At 42.7% G+C, this 18,636-nt stretch overlaps 1 protein-coding gene across 2 annotated transcripts in view; it reads right to left on the minus strand.

The window, feature by feature from the left end:
* Positions 1-229: 229 nt before the first annotated feature.
* The window catches only part of LCMT2 (leucine carboxyl methyltransferase 2), a 49,345-nt gene continuing 30,938 nt past the window's right edge, over positions 230-18,636 (minus strand). For both annotated transcript variants that reach the window (XM_073612753.1, XM_073612754.1), the window contains 6 exons: positions 18,334-18,570; positions 13,929-14,132; positions 9,545-9,645; positions 7,206-7,393; positions 4,707-4,842; positions 230-2,783 (listed from right to left, as the gene is read on the minus strand). In XM_073612753.1, the coding sequence (XP_073468854.1) occupies positions 2,553-2,783; positions 4,707-4,842; positions 7,206-7,393; positions 9,545-9,645; positions 13,929-14,132; positions 18,334-18,570 (1,097 nt within the window). In that variant the 3' untranslated portion in view covers positions 230-2,552. The remainder of the gene's footprint in view (positions 2,784-4,706; positions 4,843-7,205; positions 7,394-9,544; positions 9,646-13,928; positions 14,133-18,333; positions 18,571-18,636) is intronic.

Below are 18,636 nucleotides of genomic sequence, written 5' to 3' on the forward strand. Positions count from 1 at the left end.
AAGATGCAAAATTAGTTTTGCCAAAATGGCTTCATGTATCCCTATTCCTCATATGAAAATGTGCTCCTTACAAAAACTGGTGACCCCCGGGCTCTGTCATTCTGAGTCTCTTCTGCTGGGGGTCACCAAACTATGGTCTGTCCCATTTTTTTTTTTTTTTTTTAATAGGATCTACATAACGTTTTAAAATCAAATTTTTAGGGCAACAATGTAATACCGACTACCAAAACATATTTAATATCGCTTTTATTATAAAATACAATTTGTTGTCTGCAGTTTTCTTAAAAAAAAAAAAATATATATAATATATATATATATATATATATATATATATATATATATATATATATATATATATATATATATATATATAATATTTTTTACTTCCCATTCTTGGAGCCCACTGAGGAATACAGAAAGCCTTAAACCTATAGGTCATCCTGTCATCTACAGAAGGATAAGGCACTGCCAAAAAAAATAAAAAATGTGGACCAGCCCTGCGTATAACCCATCCTACTCCCAGCAAACCTCATATTTATAATGAAATAGTACCGCGGGATCCTAAACACAAAAAAGTTGGGACCAGTGTCTCTCAATGGACTCTAAGAAAATTTATTTTACAAAAATCTGTATTCTTTCCTGTCCATTGGATGTCACAAGAAGTCTTCAAGCTTCGAGAGGTCCAAAAACAGACAGCTGAGGGCAGGGCAACACAATCAATAACAGGACCAAAGTACACAGAAACTGCCTGCAGCTAATATAACCGCCTGAAAGAACCTAAATCTGAAGCTGGCTGAAATGTCCACCTGGTAGCAGAAGACCATGTTGCAGACTTAGAAATCTGGTAAACAGAGACCGGATGCTGAAAGCCCAAGAGGAGATCACAGCCCCAGTGGTGGACCGAGTCTTAACAGGAAAGGGGTGATTCTGATACTTGAGACCATAAGCCTGAACGATGATATGTTTGAGTAACCCAGAGATAACGAAAGAGAAGCTGATGTCCCCTTTGGGAGATCCATCTTTCTGAAAGAAACCGTTGCTAAGAGATTAAGAGACACAGCCTAAACTACATCCAGACATTGAAGGAATTCCTTTTGATGAACTGGAGTAAGACAAGGATGAGAGAAGAATGTCCTGTTGGATGAACGAGGCTACCTTGGGCAGGAAGGAATGAAGCCTCAACATCACATTGTCCCTACGGAAGACCAAAAAATGGGCTGGCAGCTCAGACAATCACTTCACAGGAGGTGAAAGCTACAAAGAAAGCAACCTTGCGGGTGAGAACAGAAAGAGGAATGTCTCTAAGGGGTTCAAACAGTGGCTTTTAAAGCCACCAAGTCAAAGGAGATTGAATTGGGGAAACCACATGGGAGATCCCCCCAACACAAGGGTCTTAAACAAAAAAGTCATGCCGTTAAAGCCAGCAGCCAAAAAGCAGGAGGGCAAATCAGCCCTTTTGACAGTATATTCAAAAGGGTTTAGAAGGGCCCATGGTGCGTCTGCTAGAAGCCTTATCAGGTTGGCATACCACATACTGTACTGTACTTCTGGGCTAATCTAAAGTAGTGAGGATCACTGGGACGCCTTCTATATCTATCCTGCAGAGCAGGTGAGGGAAAAGCTTCAAAAGGAAGAAAAGGCATACATCAAGGTTTACTGACCTCAGGGAGCCATAAGAGCATCCACTGCTTCCACTAGTGGCTCTTTGTACATAGATACAAACCTAACCAGTTTGTTATTGAACCCAAAGTCCACCTCTGGTGTCCCCCACCTGTGACACAGGTCCTGAAACACATCTGGATGAAGAGGCTTCTTCCCTAGGTCTAGATCCTGCCAGCTAATAATCATTATCTACTCCTGGAATGTAAACAGCTGAGAAGGCTAGAATATGAAATTCTGCCCACAACTAGATCCACTCTACCTTTCTTGATTAATATATGCCACTGCAGTGGCATTGTCCAACTGAATCCAAGCCAGGTGACCCTCCAATAGGTAGATCCTTTGGCATGGGCACCGTGGCGTATGCATATATTTGCAAATGTGTGCAAACAAAACTATCTGTCTTTGACGTAAACTGTTAGACATGGCAAATTTGGTTGTTTTGCAGGCTGGCTGGTACACGTGCTGGAAAATCTTTTGTATCTGAAAAAAACATGCCCATCCTATAGGGATGCTAGCTGCAGAGGGCTTATCTTGGGCTGGCCTAACTTTTTTTTTTTTTGCAACTGCTGAATCCTTTTGTTGGTGGCAGTATAACCCAAAGGTTTAAAACTTTCTATTATCCTTTTAAATATTAAAATATTTTACCCCATACCCATGTTTGGAGAAAAACCCAATGTCCTAACAGAGCAATGATAAAGTGAGAAACAAGTTGGCAAAAGTGGACTTTCTTGTCTCAGTGATGTCACTTTTCCAGTAGAGGCTGGTCAGTCTCCAGCACTTCGGTAAAACTGACCGACAGCCGCGTCTCCACTCCACCAATATCCCTCTTCTTAACCCGTGAACCTCTAGCAGTCTATATAACCATCACATGCATGTGTAGTCTGTAGATTTCAGCTTGATGACATTGGTACACTTGTCAGACCTGCTGGCCCATCTGCACCAAGGCCTAGTGGGACAGCATGACTTGGCGCAGAGCTAAGATCCACCACTACAGGCTGCGCATTAAGATGAGTCCCAAATGAGAAGCAGGTTCCACCTCCGCCCAGAATAACAATCTGCTTTGAGTCTTGAAGAAGAACAGAACTGTGACCATGCAGCATTAGCGGCCATGTCAATGAAGCCTGCAAGCAAAAAGACAGCGTTATAATGAAAACCTATAAAAGATGGCAAATAGTGGAGTCTTAGGGGGAAGGTCGAGGAAGGAAAAGGGTCAAGACGTATTAGGAAGGGTTGGATTGAAAGGAGGCAAACAGTAGAGGGCTATGGGGAAGGTGTAATGGGAGTTAGGGCCAGAGGGCAGAGGCTTATGAAGAAGGGGGGGTGAGGATAGTTGTGGACAGAAGGTGCAGACTTATGGGGAAAGGTGAGCAGGATATAGGGTAGAGGATTATGGTGCAGGTGGTAGGAAGGTTGAGATCCTTCAGGTGGAATCTTATAAGGGAGGGATGAGGAGGGTTGAGGGTGGGCAGAAGTTTATGAGGATTAGTGAGCATAATAGGGGACTGAAAATCAATGGGGAAGGTGCGAGAGGGGTTGGGGGCAGAGGGTGCAGGCTTATGAGGATGGGTGAGAATGAAAGGAGGCAAACAGTAGAGGGTTATGGGGGAAGGTGTGATGGGAGTTATGGCCACAAGACAGAGGCTTATGAAGTAGGGGGTAATGAGGGTTGTAGACAGAAGGTGGAGACTTATGAGGAAGGGTGAGGATGATAAAGGACTATGGTGCAGGTGGGAGGAAGGTTGAGATCCTTAAAGTGGAGGCTTATAAAAGGAGGAATGAGGAGGGTTGAGGGTGGGCACAAGTTTATGAGCATTAGTGGGAAGAACAGGGGACTGAAAATCAATGGGGAAGGTGTGAGAATGGTTGGGGGCGGGGGGGCAGTTTTATGAGAAAGGGTGAGTGTCATGGAACTGCTGCCCACACTCCACTTGAGTGGTTCCATCAGTACACTGCTTCCTCCAGTCTGGACCTTCAGATACCAGATATTACAGCCACATGTTGTAACCAAGAACCAGGTCGAGACTAGGTTAGTTAAAAAACTGCAACATGGAATGTTTTATTGGACAAGGATACAGGCTTTTTATACACTTAAAAAGTATGTCAGTCCCCCACATACACAATAACCCAAATATTTACCCAAAACATCACACAACGGGTTAGATAATGAAGTAGGGCTGATTCATGGCTACACCCCCCTCCTCTAGCAACTACTAGCTGACAATAATATAATCAACATGCTGATTAACGCAGCACTTAAACCAGCCCAGGCGAACAGGCTGTCCGGCAACAAGGGTAAAGCAGAGTACATTATCCTATGTATAAACACAGAACACCTTATTAAACAGACAATAGCAGGAGACCCCAGTAGCAGACTGTTCGTCTCCTACCTACAATAGTCTAAGGCAAAGCTCATACAATGTTCCATCATTCTGATACAGTGGAAATAATGTATCATAGATTTCGTGAGGGATATTGTTGATAAATATTACTGTCCCATCTGAACGGAAGAACGGTTGAGGGCATTTGGGGGGGGGGGGGCAGAACAAGCACATGGGAAAGGTTTAGGGGCAGGTATCACAGGCTACTGGAGAAAGGCTGAGGATTAGAGGTCAACAGCAGAGGCTTATGGGTAAGGTGTGAAGAAGGTTGGGGGCAAAAGGTAGAGACTCATGAGACTTGGTAAGAACAGAGGGCAGAGAGTGAATGTTTATGAGGGGAGGGAAGGGAGTTCATAAGCCTCCATATTCCCTGGGTGGGAAGGGTAGATGAGAGAGTGTGCAGGCCTATAGGGATAAGAGAAGAGGATGGGGGCAGAGTGTGAAGAACTAACATTAAGGATAGAAAAGGTAGATGCAGATACAGTCTTTTAGAGAAGGGTGAGGAGGAGAGGACCCGGAGAGTGGAGACCTAAACAAGAACCCTGATTGGAGGTTATGGCCAACAAGATCAATTGTAAATGCATTGTATTTTTCCAGGTTATAGGGATTGACCCCCCCCCCCCATGTGTTTTGTAAAAGGATAGCAGTCCTCAGTCACATACTCACAGTGTTAAGTTGAAATTCGCTGACTTGTCCGGTCTTCAGATCTACAACAGCCAGCCCCGGTACACCTCGTCTGTGAATCCAAACTCCTCCTACCAGAAGCAGCCTATCTCCAATCACGTGTGAGGTGTGAGCGTACCTGGGGAGAGGGCAGGGACCGTATAAAAAAAAAAAAAAAAAAAAAAAATGAAGAATGGTTTATTCTTAAATAGCAGAGAAAAATGCTAATTTTGGTCCCCACTTCAGCCAATCAGAATCCATCTTAGTTTGTTTTCAGTAAAGTGATTTCTGGGATGCACCGTTCATGCAGTAAGGCTGATAGGATCGGTACAACCCACAAATCAGCCTTTGTTTCTCTCTTTATAAAAATGTACCATTCATCGCTACTAGCACACCCTATGCTGAACCCGGGGAAAGCGGATATTGGCCGTTTGTCACGTGTATCCTTCCTTGAGACTCGGTTCACACTGATGTGACGCAGGAAATGTCCCGCATAGCAATCGCACTGCGTTCATGCAATCTGCTGCCGGTGTCGATTCAAAGTTATCACCACAAAAGCAGGTCGCAGAACGCAGTGCGTTTGCTAGAATCGGATCACATGGATATGAAGAGCCATGCGATCCGATTCCAGTGCGGGGATTAAAAAAAAAAGGTGCCTGCACCTTTTTTTATGCGGATGCAGTGCGATCTGATTGGCTCAAAGCGCATGGCACAGAATCACATGCAATTTGCACAGGAATATGGTGCGATTCCTGTGTGAATTATATGCGATGTGATGCATCGCATCGGTTTGAACCGAGCCTGAATCTTGGTGTGTTTTGTGTATTTCTTCTGGATCTGTGTAATAATCCCGGTGTGAGACTCTGCGGGTGGATTTACTAAAGGCAAATAGACTGTGCACTTTGTAAAGTGCAGTTGCACTCTTTTGCTCCAGAGCTTAGTAAATGAGGCAAAGCTTCACAAAAGAAAACCCCAATCACATGCAGGAAAAATGGAAAATAAAAACAAAAAAACAGCATTTATGCTTGCACATAATTGGATGATTAAAGTCAGCAGAGCTTCCCCTTACAGCAACTGCACTTTGTAGAGAGCAACTGAACTTGCAAAATGCACAGTCTATTTGTCTTTAGTAAAACAACTCCATTGCCCCTCTGCAGGAGCTTCCTGTAATAAAGACCGGTTACTGCTGCTCTCTCTCCTAGTGCAGGGTGACTGGTCTTGTCTCCGCCCCCTTCCTGTAGATTTTTGCAGGCAGTCTGTAGTGGGTGGAGCCTGCTGGCCCTTCCCACAGCTCTGCTCCCTGGGCCGGCTTTGCACAGCACAGTGATGACATCACTGCTACAAGTAATATCTGGGGTTGCAAAGGGATTTGGGGCACACAAAGGGAATTTATATACTTCTGGTTACTGAGGAATATATATAGCAATGACTGTGTGAACACTCGACCATTACACCTCTATGAGCTGAAAAAACTAAATACATCAAAAACCCCCACCCTCCAAATAAAAACGTGCTAAATACATAAAAACCTCACCCTCTAAAAACAAAACAAAAAACTCCTAAATACATCATAAAAAAAGCCCATGCTCTAAATACAGTGCTAAATACATAAAAATGTCACCTCTATATAAAAATAAAAAACAAAACTCCTAAATACAACATCAAAAAAACTCACGCTCCCAATAAAAAAGGTGCTAAATGCATAAGAACCTCACCCTCTAAAAAAATACCAAAAAAAAAAAACCCACGCTCCAAATAAAAAAAGTGCTAAATAAATAAAAATGTCACCCTCTATAAAAATAAAAAAACAAAACTCCTAAATACATAACTAAAAATCCCCCTGATTGAAATGAAAAGGTTCTAAATACATAAGAACCTCACCGTCTAAAAAAAAACAAAAAACCCCTAAATACATCATAAAAAAAGCCCATGCTCCAAATAAAAAAGTGCTAAATACATAAAAACGTCGCCCTCTATAAAAATAAAAAACAAAACTCCTAAATACATCATTAAAAAAAACTCACGCTCCAAATAAAAAAGGTGTTACAGTACTAAAAAAAGAAAAACCCACCCTCCAAATAAAAAGGTGCTAAATACGGTATATAAAAAAACCTCACCATATAAAAAATAACCCCACTCCCCCAAAAAAACAAAACAAAAAAAAAACCACCTAAATAAAATTAAAAAAAAGACAGCACAAATAACCCTACACTCTAAATAAAAAGCTCCTAAATACAACAAGAAAACATCTTCCATATTTCAAAAATAAATAAATAAAAAAAAAAAGAAAAAAAAAACAAAAAAAAAAAAAAAAAAAACACACACACACAATCAAAAAATCCTTCTTTCAAAATAAAAAAAGCCCCAAAATACACTCAACACCCCCCCACACACACACATGCTTTAAGTCAATAAAAATACATAAATAAATTTCAAAAAGCAGATATTTATAGAATAGCACTCAGGACATCAGGAGGGGGGAGTCTGGGGAACCCCCATTACCTGGGAGTGAGAGGGGGGCTCGTCTCCAGCTTCTCCCACTCGAAATGCGTTTGCCGTGGATGTAAGATATAAATTGATCCTGTGGGAAGGCCAGATTTGAGGAGACCCCCCGATATAACAGCTCCACCCTTCCATCCAGAACAGCTGTGACTGTGACACCAAGGAGGAGCCGTGCCCAGAACCCGGACCTGCAAAACCAAGCAGAGGAAGAGAGACATCACCAATCACATTGAACTTCCTGATGACCCCCAACATGTCCGGCTTTCTGAAGAATGGTGGGGGGGGTGCTTTATTTATAGGGTGGGCTGGTTCCTTCCATGAACCCCTACATCACTGCGGGGTCTTGGGGACCAGAGAAAAGACAGATGGTGCGTAGCACAGGACCCGGGGATCCATCACCCCTGAAATTGTAAAATGTTAGACAGGCTCTGAAATGGGGGGGGGGGGGGGGTAGGAGAAAGGGGCTGCTGGTGTGGGAAGTATTCACCATCTTCTATTGCAGGAGAGAGTGCTGGTTGTAGTCCTTACAGACCTGACAGGGTCTCTTTGAAGTGGATCTCCCCACCCATCAGTATTTTGTTTTTTTTAACCCCATATACAGATCTTTTTTCAAGTCTTGTGGCATTATTCCCGGCTCTTCTACTTCTTCCAGCAGTGGTGGGAGGTGAGCATTCTTCCAGGACTGAGCGGCTCTCGTGTAATGACATATGAACACCGCTCAGTCCAGGAGAACCATGACTCCCCCCCCAGCCTGGGTGATCATTGCCACTTACCAATGATATTTGGCACTCCGCTACTGGAAATTGTGCTGTACCCAAATTGAATATATATCATTTTTTTTCACACAAATAGAGCTTTCTTGTGATGGTATTTGATCAGCTCTAGGTTTTTATTTTTTTTAATTTTTTGCTATATAAACGAAAAAAGACCGCCAATTTTGAAAAAATAAATAAATAAAAAATCACAATATTTTTTACTTTCTGCTATAAAACATATTCAATAAAACAAATAACAAAATTTCGAACTTAAATCTTGGCCAAAATGTATTCTGCTACATGTCTTTGATTAAAAAAAAAAAAAAAAAAAAAAAAAAAATCCCAATAAGCATATATTGATTGGTTTGTGTGAAAGTCATAGTAGCGTCTACACACTATGGGATACATAAGGCTGCATTCACACCTGAGCATTTCGTTATCGGGCAGAAAGTCGCGTGATTTTTTACAGGTCAAAAGGTCACCAATGCAAAAAAAAAAAGAAAACGCCTATAATCTGCCTAAAAAGAAGCTTGTGTACATTTTTCAGCTTCAGGCGTTTTACTTCAGCTAACAAAACGCTCAGATGTGAACAGGGGCCATGGAAATGAATGGGATTTTGCTTGTTCTGCGTTTTTCGAGCTGAAAACGCTCAGGTGTGAATGGAGCCTAATGGAATTTTTTTTTTTTTATAGTAGTAATGACATTGATAAACGACTTATAGTGGGACTGCAATAGTGCGGTGGTCAATCTGACACTGATGCTGGGGGGAAACTGACTGATGGACACTGACATCACCAGTGACATTCATAGGGTGATCAGTGCTAAAACTAAACACTGTCACTGTACTAATGACACTGGCTGTGAAGGAGTTAAACATCAGGAGCAATAAAAGGGTTTACTGCGTGCCTAACAATGTGTAATGTGTGCTGATCTTTTACTAAAGATCTCTTTGTTTCTTATCTCTGCTTTGCAGGGATAAGAAACTGACAGATCGCTCCCTTCCTACAGTGCTCTGTGTTGTTTACCAACACAGGGCTCTGGGATGTGATTGTACACAGCCAATCAGTAGGGCCCAGCCATGAATAATTAGCTGGGACTTGCTGCTAGGCTCCAAATGTGTACTGTGTTGGCGGGGGGACACACATACGTGCCCTAAAACCGGAAACAGCCAGTGACGTACGGGTACGTTGCTTTGCCATGTACAGGCCACTTATACACAGTACATTGCGGGCGGGCAGTTCCCAAGTGGGCAAGTGAACATTTCATTGACCACTTATGTAAACAAACATGGTTGCACTGACCATCATCATAAATGGGCAGTCCTCCAATGTGAAGCAACACTGCAAACGTTACTGTCTGCAATTATTTTCTGCCCGTTTTTATCATTATTCATTTAATTCCATCATTATTACTGAAAATAAATGTGCTGTGTGGCACAGCCCTGCAGTTTCACCTTATTCACTAAGCTAAGGAAAAATGTCTTTGCAAAGTGAACATTTTCCTTGTGAAGCGGTTGCCTTTACTAAATCGACCCCGTGGAGTGAGATTGCCATTTACATCTGTTCTCAGCACTTCGACACCTACCTGAACCCAGCGTAGCTCCTCCACTTGGAGAAAGAGGCCGTCTTCCCGCAGGGCCGCAGGCGGCACAGAGCGACCTCCAAACACAAAGACGTATCGCTGCCCTGACCACGGATGAAAAGAACATGGCTATTTAATGTAAATATAGAGGCTGGACTGTACAGCAAAATCACCACCTAACACCCTGTACAGAAACATCGCAATGTCTCTTTTGATATACAATGGGGTTGATTTAGAGTGGAGGCCACTATAATCATAAGGGGGAAGGTCAACTCCATATTAGGGGCTATGGTTTTGGAAGGAGATGTCTCATAGGTGTAATGGTCAGGTGTCCACCAACTTTTTGGCCATTGATTGGGGTTGATTTATTAAAACTGGAGAGTGCAACATCTGGTGCAGCTGTGCGTGGTAACCAATCAGCTTCCAGGTTTGATTATCAAAGTTTAATTGAACAAGCTGAAATTGGAAGCTGATTGGCTACCACGCACAGCTTCACCAGATGTTGCACTCTCCAGTTTTAATAAATCAACCCCAATGAATGGCCAAAAAGTTGGTGGACACCTGATCATTACACCTATGAGAGACATCTCCTTCCAAAACCATAGCCCTTAATATGAAGTTGACCTTCCCCCTTATGATTATAGTGGCCTCCACTCTTCTGAAAAAGGCTTTCATAAGATTTTGGATTGTGTCTGTGAGAATTCATGTCCATTAAAACATTTGTGAGGTCAGATACTGATGTTGGATGAGATGACCTGGCTCACAAAAAACATCTCAAAGGTGTTCTGTAGGGTTGAGGTCAGGGCTCTGTGCAGGACACTCCAAGTTTATTCACACCAAACCATGTCTTTATGGAGTTGGCTTTGTACACAGGGTGGGGACAGTCATGCTGGAACAGAAAAGGGTCTTCACCAAACTGTTACCACAAAGCTGGAAGACCACAATGTCTTTGTATTATGTAGCCAAGTGGTTAGCCCTTCTGCTTGGCAGCACTGGGGTCGTCGGTTCAAATCCCAATCACAGGACTACCTGCCTAGAGTTTGCATGTTTCCCTGTACCTGGGTGGGTTTCCTCCGGGTACTCCAGTTTCCTCCCACACTCCAAAGACATGCTGGTAGGTCAACTGGCTCCTGTCTAAATTGGGACTAGTATGAATATGTATGAATGTGAGTTAGGGACATTCGATTGTAAGCTCCTTGGGGGGAGCGACTGATGTGAATGTACAATAGATGTGTAAAGTGCTGGGTAAATTGACAACGCTATACAAGTACTGTACCTTTAATAAATAAATAATGTAATATTAACAGGACATTCACCAGAAACCCCTGAACTCAATCATTTAGAGGGGGGATGTCCACATACTTGTTGCCATTTAGTGTATTCTATGAGGAGAAACAGATTAAGACTGTCCAGAGGTTTGTTTTCAAGCAACAGAAAAGAAAAAAGAATGTTGGTCTAAAGTAATCACTGCGTAACACCCTGGGTCAACCTGTGAAGCCCTGGTGAACTCCATGCCCAAGAGAGTTAAGGCAGTGCTGGAAAATAATGGTGGCCACACAAAATATTGACACTTTGGGCCCAATTTGGACATTTTCACTTAGGGGTGTACTCACTTTTGTTGCCAGCGGTTTAGACATTAATGGCTGTGTGTTGAGTTATTTTGAGTGGACAGCAAATTTACACTGTTATACAAGCTGTACACTCACTACTTTACATTGTAGACAAGTGTCATTTCTTCAGTGTTGTCACATGAAAAGATAGAAGAAAATATTTACAAAAATATATATATATATATATATATATATATATATATATATATATATATATATATATATATATATATCGTATTTATCGGGTATAACACACACTTTTTTCCCCTTAAAATCAGGGGAAAATCGCGGGTGCGTGTTATACGCCGATCCCCTGCAATCCTGAGCTGTCAGATGTGAAAAATCGCCGAAATACACAGTGCCGGTCCTCGGCTCTTCTCGGACACTTTCGGCTTCACTCGAGCGCCGCCCGAACGTAGCCGAGTGTACTCGGCTAGGTTCGGATAGCTCCGCTCACAGTCACGCCCATCCCGAGTGGAGCCGAAAGTGAACGAGAGGCGCCGAGAAGAGCCGAGGACCGGCTCTGTGTATTTCGGCGCCTGCGGCGCCATTTTCAAATCGCGGTCGGCGATTTTGAAGCTCAGCGAGCTGCAAGGCTGCACTGGGGCAAGGCTGCACTGAGGCAAGGCTGCACTGACATGGCTGCACTGGGGCAAGGCTGCACTGACAAGGCTGCACTGGGGCAAGGCTGCACTGACAAGGCTGCACTGACAATGCTGCACTGGGGCAAGGCTGCACTGACAAGGCTGCACTGGGGCAAGGCTGCACTGAGGCAAGGCTGCACTGACAAGGCTGCACTGGGGCAAGGCTGCACTGGGGCAAGGCTGCACTGGGGCAAGGCTGCACTGGGGCAAGGCTGCACTGACATGGCTGCACTGGGGCAAGGCTGCACTGACATGGCTGCACTGGGGCAAGGCTGCATTGACATGGCTGCACTGGGGCAAGGCTGCACTGACATGGCTGCACTGGGGCAAGGCTGCACTGGGGCAAGGCTGCAATGGACACTGGGGAAGGCTGCACTGACAAGGCTGCACTGACATGGCTGCACTGACATGGCTGCACTGACATGGCTGCACTGACATGGCTGCACTGACATGGCTGCACTGACAAGGCTCCACTGACAAGGCTCCACTGACAAGGCTCCACTGACAAGGCTGCACTGACATGGCTGCACTGACAAGGCTGCACTGACAAGGCTGCACTGACATGGCTGCACTGACAAGGCTGCACTGACATGGCTGCACTGAGAAGGCTGCACTGATGGGCATTTAAATGTAAGTTTTTTTCCCTTCAACTTCCCTCCTAAAAGTTTTTTTTTCCTTAAAATTCCCTCCTAAATTGGGGTGCGTGTTATACACCGATAAATACGGTATATATATAAATTTAATTTTCTAGCAACAGACTCTTACAGATTCTTACATGTAAACAAAAAAGTGTCAGAAAAAGGCCTGGAGCTAAAGTGGTTAATTATCCACTTCCGGACCGCCCACTGTGTATTTAGGTCACTACTTTGATGTTAAATACTGGGGTTATGGCAGCAGATAGCTGCCATAACCCTGGTATATTTTTCAACGGCGGGCAGTCCGCTTTGACATAAAAGTGGTTTTCCGCAAGATCACTTTTATGGACTGGTGGGAGAGGTTGTCTCCGCAGCTTACCGGAGCTGTTGGTAGCGGCGGAAACTATCCGATCCCCGGGATGGATGGGCTGGAAGTCTTAATGTTCTTGGAGGACCAGAGTTATGTCAAACGTCACTTCCTCCCTCCGGCCTTAAAAGGGCCCATTTTTTTTTTAAATTGCTTTTAAGTGTAAATATGAGATCTGAGGTCTTTTTGACCCCAGATCTCACATTAAAGAGGTCCTGTCCTGCTTATTACTATTACAAGGGATGTTTACATTCCTTGTAATAGGAATAAAAGTGATCAAAATTTTTTGTAAAATAAGCGAACGCATACGCAAGTCACATCCACATATGTAAACGGTGTTCAAACCACACGTGAGGTATTGCTGCGATCGTTAGCGCAATAATTCTAGACCTCCTCTGTAACTCTAAACTGGTAACCTGTCATTTTTAAACATCACCAATGGAGATTTTTAAGTACTGTAGTTTGTCGCCCATTCCACGAGTGTGTGCAATTTTGAAGCATGACATGTTGGGTATCAATTTACTCAGAGTAACATTATCTTTCACAATATAGAAAAAAATTGGGCTAAATTTAATGGTTACCTATTTTCAAATTCAAAAAAGTATATTTTTTCCAAAAAAAATTGCGTTTGTAAGACCGCTGCGCAAATACGGTGTGAAAAAAAAGTATTGCAATGATCTCCATTTTATTCTCTAGGGTCTCTGCTTTAAAAAATGTATATATATCTATATATAAATATATATATCTATATATTTATATATAGATATATATATTAGTTTGGGGGGTTCCAAGAAATTTTCTAGCAAAAAATACAGATTTTAACTTGTAAACAACAAGTGTCAGAAATAGGCCTGGTCCTTAAGTGGTTAAGATGGTCCTTTTTTGAAGTGCAGCTGTTTACACTTACTGCAAATAATGTTTTCTGCTTCTCAAGTAGAGTTCAGATTTAAATGGCCAGCATGAGGGATGCCCTAAGGATAAAGCACTTCACAGATGTACTCCTCTTGGCCTCTGCAGAGGGGCATTGATAACGTCACCCCTGAGCATACTAACTGATAGAACAGTGCAGTAAACCCAGCAGAAAATCCCACAAATACGGTAAAATGTGGGTACCCAATGCTCAGACATTACCGTGGAGGGACACCTCGGTGGCAGTGTGTCTCCAGCGATGCAGTTCAGGATGGAGATCTCTCGGTGTCATCTTCACGCTCTGTGTCTCCTCATCATACTGTAGAATATGGGCACCATTAGCCGGTCTAGAAGGGGAGAATCGACCACCCAAGACTAAAACATGACCACCGGTGAGGGGTGTAAGAGAGTGTAAGAGACGTCCATCTACAGAGACAGAGAAGAAACATTCTTCAGGAGAATACATTCAATCCTTTGACATAACACAGGACAGGCGATAACAAATTCCCCATCGACCAACACTTATACCGATAGGAGATGACACTGTATAATGTACACAGACAACTCCAAGCTAAAACACAGATCATTGGTATGTTACATATAGTGCCAGCTCACGCATTTTGGTAGCCACCATACAGTTTTAGAGTTGACGAACTATGGTATATATCTAAAAATTGATCAGTCCTGATGTACTTATGGCCCATCTCATTTCTTGAGGCCCGAAAATTGCACTTACAAATATCCCCCAAATTACCCCTTTTTGGAAAGTAGACAGTCCAAGGTATTTGGTAAGAGGAATAGCGAGTTTTCTGAAGTTGTAACTTTTTTGTCACAATTGTTTTTTGTTTTTTTTTTACATACTGTCACCAGTGAAGTACAACGTCATCATATACAGTAACTGGTGTGGTGGTGATCAGGAACACTGATTGGTGACAGTATGTATAATAAAAAAAAAACAAAAAAAAAAAACTTGCCATTCCTCTTACTAAATACCTTGGCTTTCTAATTTTAAATAACCGTATTTATCGGCGTATAACACGCACCCCAAGTTTAGGAGGGAATTTTAAGGAAAAAAAACTTACATTTAAATGCCCATCAATGCAGCCTCATCAGTGTCCATCTGCAGCCTTGTCCATCATTGCAGAATGATCAATGTCCATTTGCAGCCTTGCCCAGTGCCGTTTGCAGCCTTGCCCATTGTCATATGCAGTCTTGCCCAATGCAGCCTTGCCCAGTGCCGTTAGCAGCATTTAATTGTTTAAATTTGCCGCCGAGATAGACAGAGCCTGTGTACTTGGCTCGTCACGCCGCCCCGCCTCCCTGCTGTCTCTGAGAGGATGAGGAGCGAGCGCTGTCGAAAAAGACCGAGCCGAGTGTACTGTGTACTCAGCTCGGCTCGCAGTCCCACCATTGGACGGAGTGTTATGTCCATCATAGGAGCTGGGCGGGACTGGGCAGGACTGCGAGCTGAGCCGAGTCTTTCTCGGCAGCACTCGCTCCTCATCCTATCAGAGACAGCAGGGAGGTGGGACGGCGTGACTGCGAGCGGAGCCGAGCACTCGGCTTCGTCTTTTTCGGCGGCGCTTGTTTTTTTTCGGCTCACAGACAGTGGAGATCGGCGTATAACACGCACCCACAATTTTCCCCTGATTTTAAGGGGAAAAAAGTGAGTGTTATACGCCGATAAATACGGTAATGTGTTTCATTTTTTTTTTATGTTTTTTTTTTTCTAACGCACCGTGACCAGAGCAATGCAATGTTACCATAGTAACATTGTACTACTCTGGGGAGGTGATCAGGATTTTTTTTTGCACATTATGATTGCTTATAATAGTGAATTTCACTGTTGTAAGCAACCATTTTTACTGAACGAAACCGATTCAGGCCCGGTTCACACTGATGCGACATGGGATCCGAATTGTGAGAGCACAAGTCGCATGACATGCTAAATTAAATGTTTTCCTATAAGAGCCCATCTTAACTGATATGACACAAGTCGCTCCGACTTTGGAAAAGGTTCTACTTTGGTCCCAATTTGATACGACTTCAATGTCATAGAGCATGGGTGCTCAACCTGTGGCCCTCCAGCTGTTGCACAACTACAAGTCCCATCATGCCTCTGCGTTTGGGAGTCATGCTTGTAACTGTCAGCCTTGCAATGCCTCATGGGATTTGTAGTTCTGCAGCAGCTGGAGGGACACAAGTTGATCACTCATGCCATAGTGTAAAAAGTCACATTAAGTCTGACTGAAGTTACAGGGCAAAGTCAGATCGGAGGTTGCGCGTCTTTCATGTCGCAGCAGTGTGAACCTGAGCTTATTCAGAGTGTATTGTGATTAGCCACAGCTAAAATCACACGGTACAGATGGGCTGTGATTGGCTATGTGATCACTGTGACCAATCACAGTTAGCAACACAATTGTACACAATTAATGGCACGAAAGGAAGCCATCCATTGTTTACAACTGTCATGTAATCTGCTGTGATTGGTCACAGCAATCACATAGTACCAGCAGCAGGCTAGTACACCGATTAGTGATTGGCTGTGTCCACTGAACCCAACCGGTGACAGATTGCGACACAGCGCGGCCCGTGGCGCATTCCAAAAGGACGTCATACGATGGCCACCTGGAACGGCAAATGTCCCGCCCAGTCGCCATCTGACAATAGGCTGGGCAGGAAGTGCTTAAACATTAGGTGGGGGGCTGTAAAACTGCAGCTGCCTAAAAGGTACACATACTGGATAAAATACAGTATTATTCCTGGGAATTACATGTATTTGTGTGATTGAGAAAAACCAAAAAGGCAGGAATCTGAAGCAACTGTGGACTTTCATGGTACGGTAAGGACTTATATACACAATTGTTTAGAAAAATAAAAATTTATTGAGAAAAAGACATGATTAAAAAAGTCCTAAAAAAAGACAAGAAATATATTGCACATAAATTCTCTGAATAGGAACTGAACGGTAGGACAAATATCCATCCAAAAAGGAGTCGGAACATTGTCCGGGTCAGCTCAGATACAACATGTTTCGCAGTTTGATCGCTTCTTCAGGAGTATATTTCCAGAGTCATTATGTGCATCAATGTCTATGAAGAACAAACATATAATCATATACAGATCAATCAAGGGTGTATACAATATTAATTGCAAAGATTGGAGCATATATGGGCACTCCTCCAGTCTGCCATAGAGGTGAGCGCACTCCACAACCTAAACAATGTGATACATCATATCTATAGTTCCAACCCTCAAATGCATACCCATGTAGATTGAACATGAAAGCTTACCGGGGCTAAGTCGACCAAATCAAGGACATCTAAGGGCAAAAACCCGGGCGAGTGTGGGAGCCAGGAAAAGGTACAAGAAGTGAATAAGAAAAACTGTCAAAAATAAAGAAAAAGAAAAATATACATACATATATAGAGATAGATATATATATATATATATATATATATATATATATATATATATATATCTATATATCTATATCTATATATATATATATATATATATATATATATATATATATATATATATATATATATATATATACATACACACACACACACACACACATATACACACATACACATATACACACATGTGTACACATACATGCATACACGAACAGACACAGCATGCATATACGAGTAAAATGTGTCTCCAATAAATTAGGGACCATATCAGATTGATCTGTATATGATATGTTTGTTCTTCGAGCACATTGATGCACATAATGACTCTGGAAATATACTCCTGAAGAAGCGGTCACACCGCGAAACATGTCTGAGCTGACCCGGACGAAGTTCCGACTCCTTTTTGGATGGATATTCGTCCCACCGTTCAGTTCCTATTCAGAGAATTTATTTATGTGCAATATATTTCTTGTCTTTTTTTTAGGACTTTTTTAATCATGTCTTTTTCTCAATAAATTTCTATTTTTCTAAACAATTGTGTATATAAGTCCTTACCGTACCATGAAAGTCCACAGTTGCTTCAGATTTTCTGCCTTATTGGTTTTTCTAAATTTATAGGAGGACAGTACATTACTGTAGTTTTTACTATTAGTAGCACAAATTAATTTATTTGTGTGATTGGTTCATTGCATCCTCCCAATCTTGTAAGCTGATTATTATTATTAGCTATATAGCTCCAACAGTTTGTGTGGCACTCTACAAAATAAAGGGAGAGAGCATAGTTGCAATATAATTCAATACAAGAGGGTTAGGAGGGCCCTGCTTGTGGGAGCTTACAATCAAAAAATGCAAGCAGTGGTCTTGCTCTTGGGAGGAATGATTCAAATATTAAAATGCCTTGATGGGTGGACTCGGTCTGGAAAAGAAGGTGTTCCTCAGCAGGCTTTATTTGCATGCACAAGATAATGCCCACATGTGATGCTGAACCTCCATTATTAAAAAGGGACTGAAATTCGAAGAATGAAAGGGGCGGGCCTATGGGAATGGGAAATCCGCTTAAAGCAGGTCAAATGCAGGTCAGAAGAAGGTCATCTGCAGATTAAATACACCCATCAATGAAGTCTGAAGGATCTTAGAAGCATCTCAAAACGATACTATTGATACAAGCCACTAAGCAATGACATGTAATAAAATAAAGTGATTACCCCATTGGCCTGTGTTCATCTCTCGCCCCCAGGCCTCATCTTTCCGTAATAAAAGGTGGATGTCGTCTAATCTTCGGTGCTTGCCATCTCCTTCCCCAAACCCACCAGCAGAGATGATGACCTGGGAAGACACTGAACAGGAGCGGTGACCAAAACGGCGTAAACCACGGACAGAAGTGGTGAGAGGATTCACAGGGAGAGAGCCACAGAACTCCGGAGCTGGAAGCACTGAGAACTCTACAAAGAGAAAAAAAAAAAAAAAAAAGGAGACTCAGGATTACAAATTGGGGATCCCTCAGCTGC

This window comes from Aquarana catesbeiana, linkage group LG02 (genome assembly GCF_042186555.1).
Source record: "Aquarana catesbeiana isolate 2022-GZ linkage group LG02, ASM4218655v1, whole genome shotgun sequence".
Classification (NCBI taxonomy): Eukaryota; Metazoa; Chordata; class Amphibia; order Anura; family Ranidae; genus Aquarana; species Aquarana catesbeiana.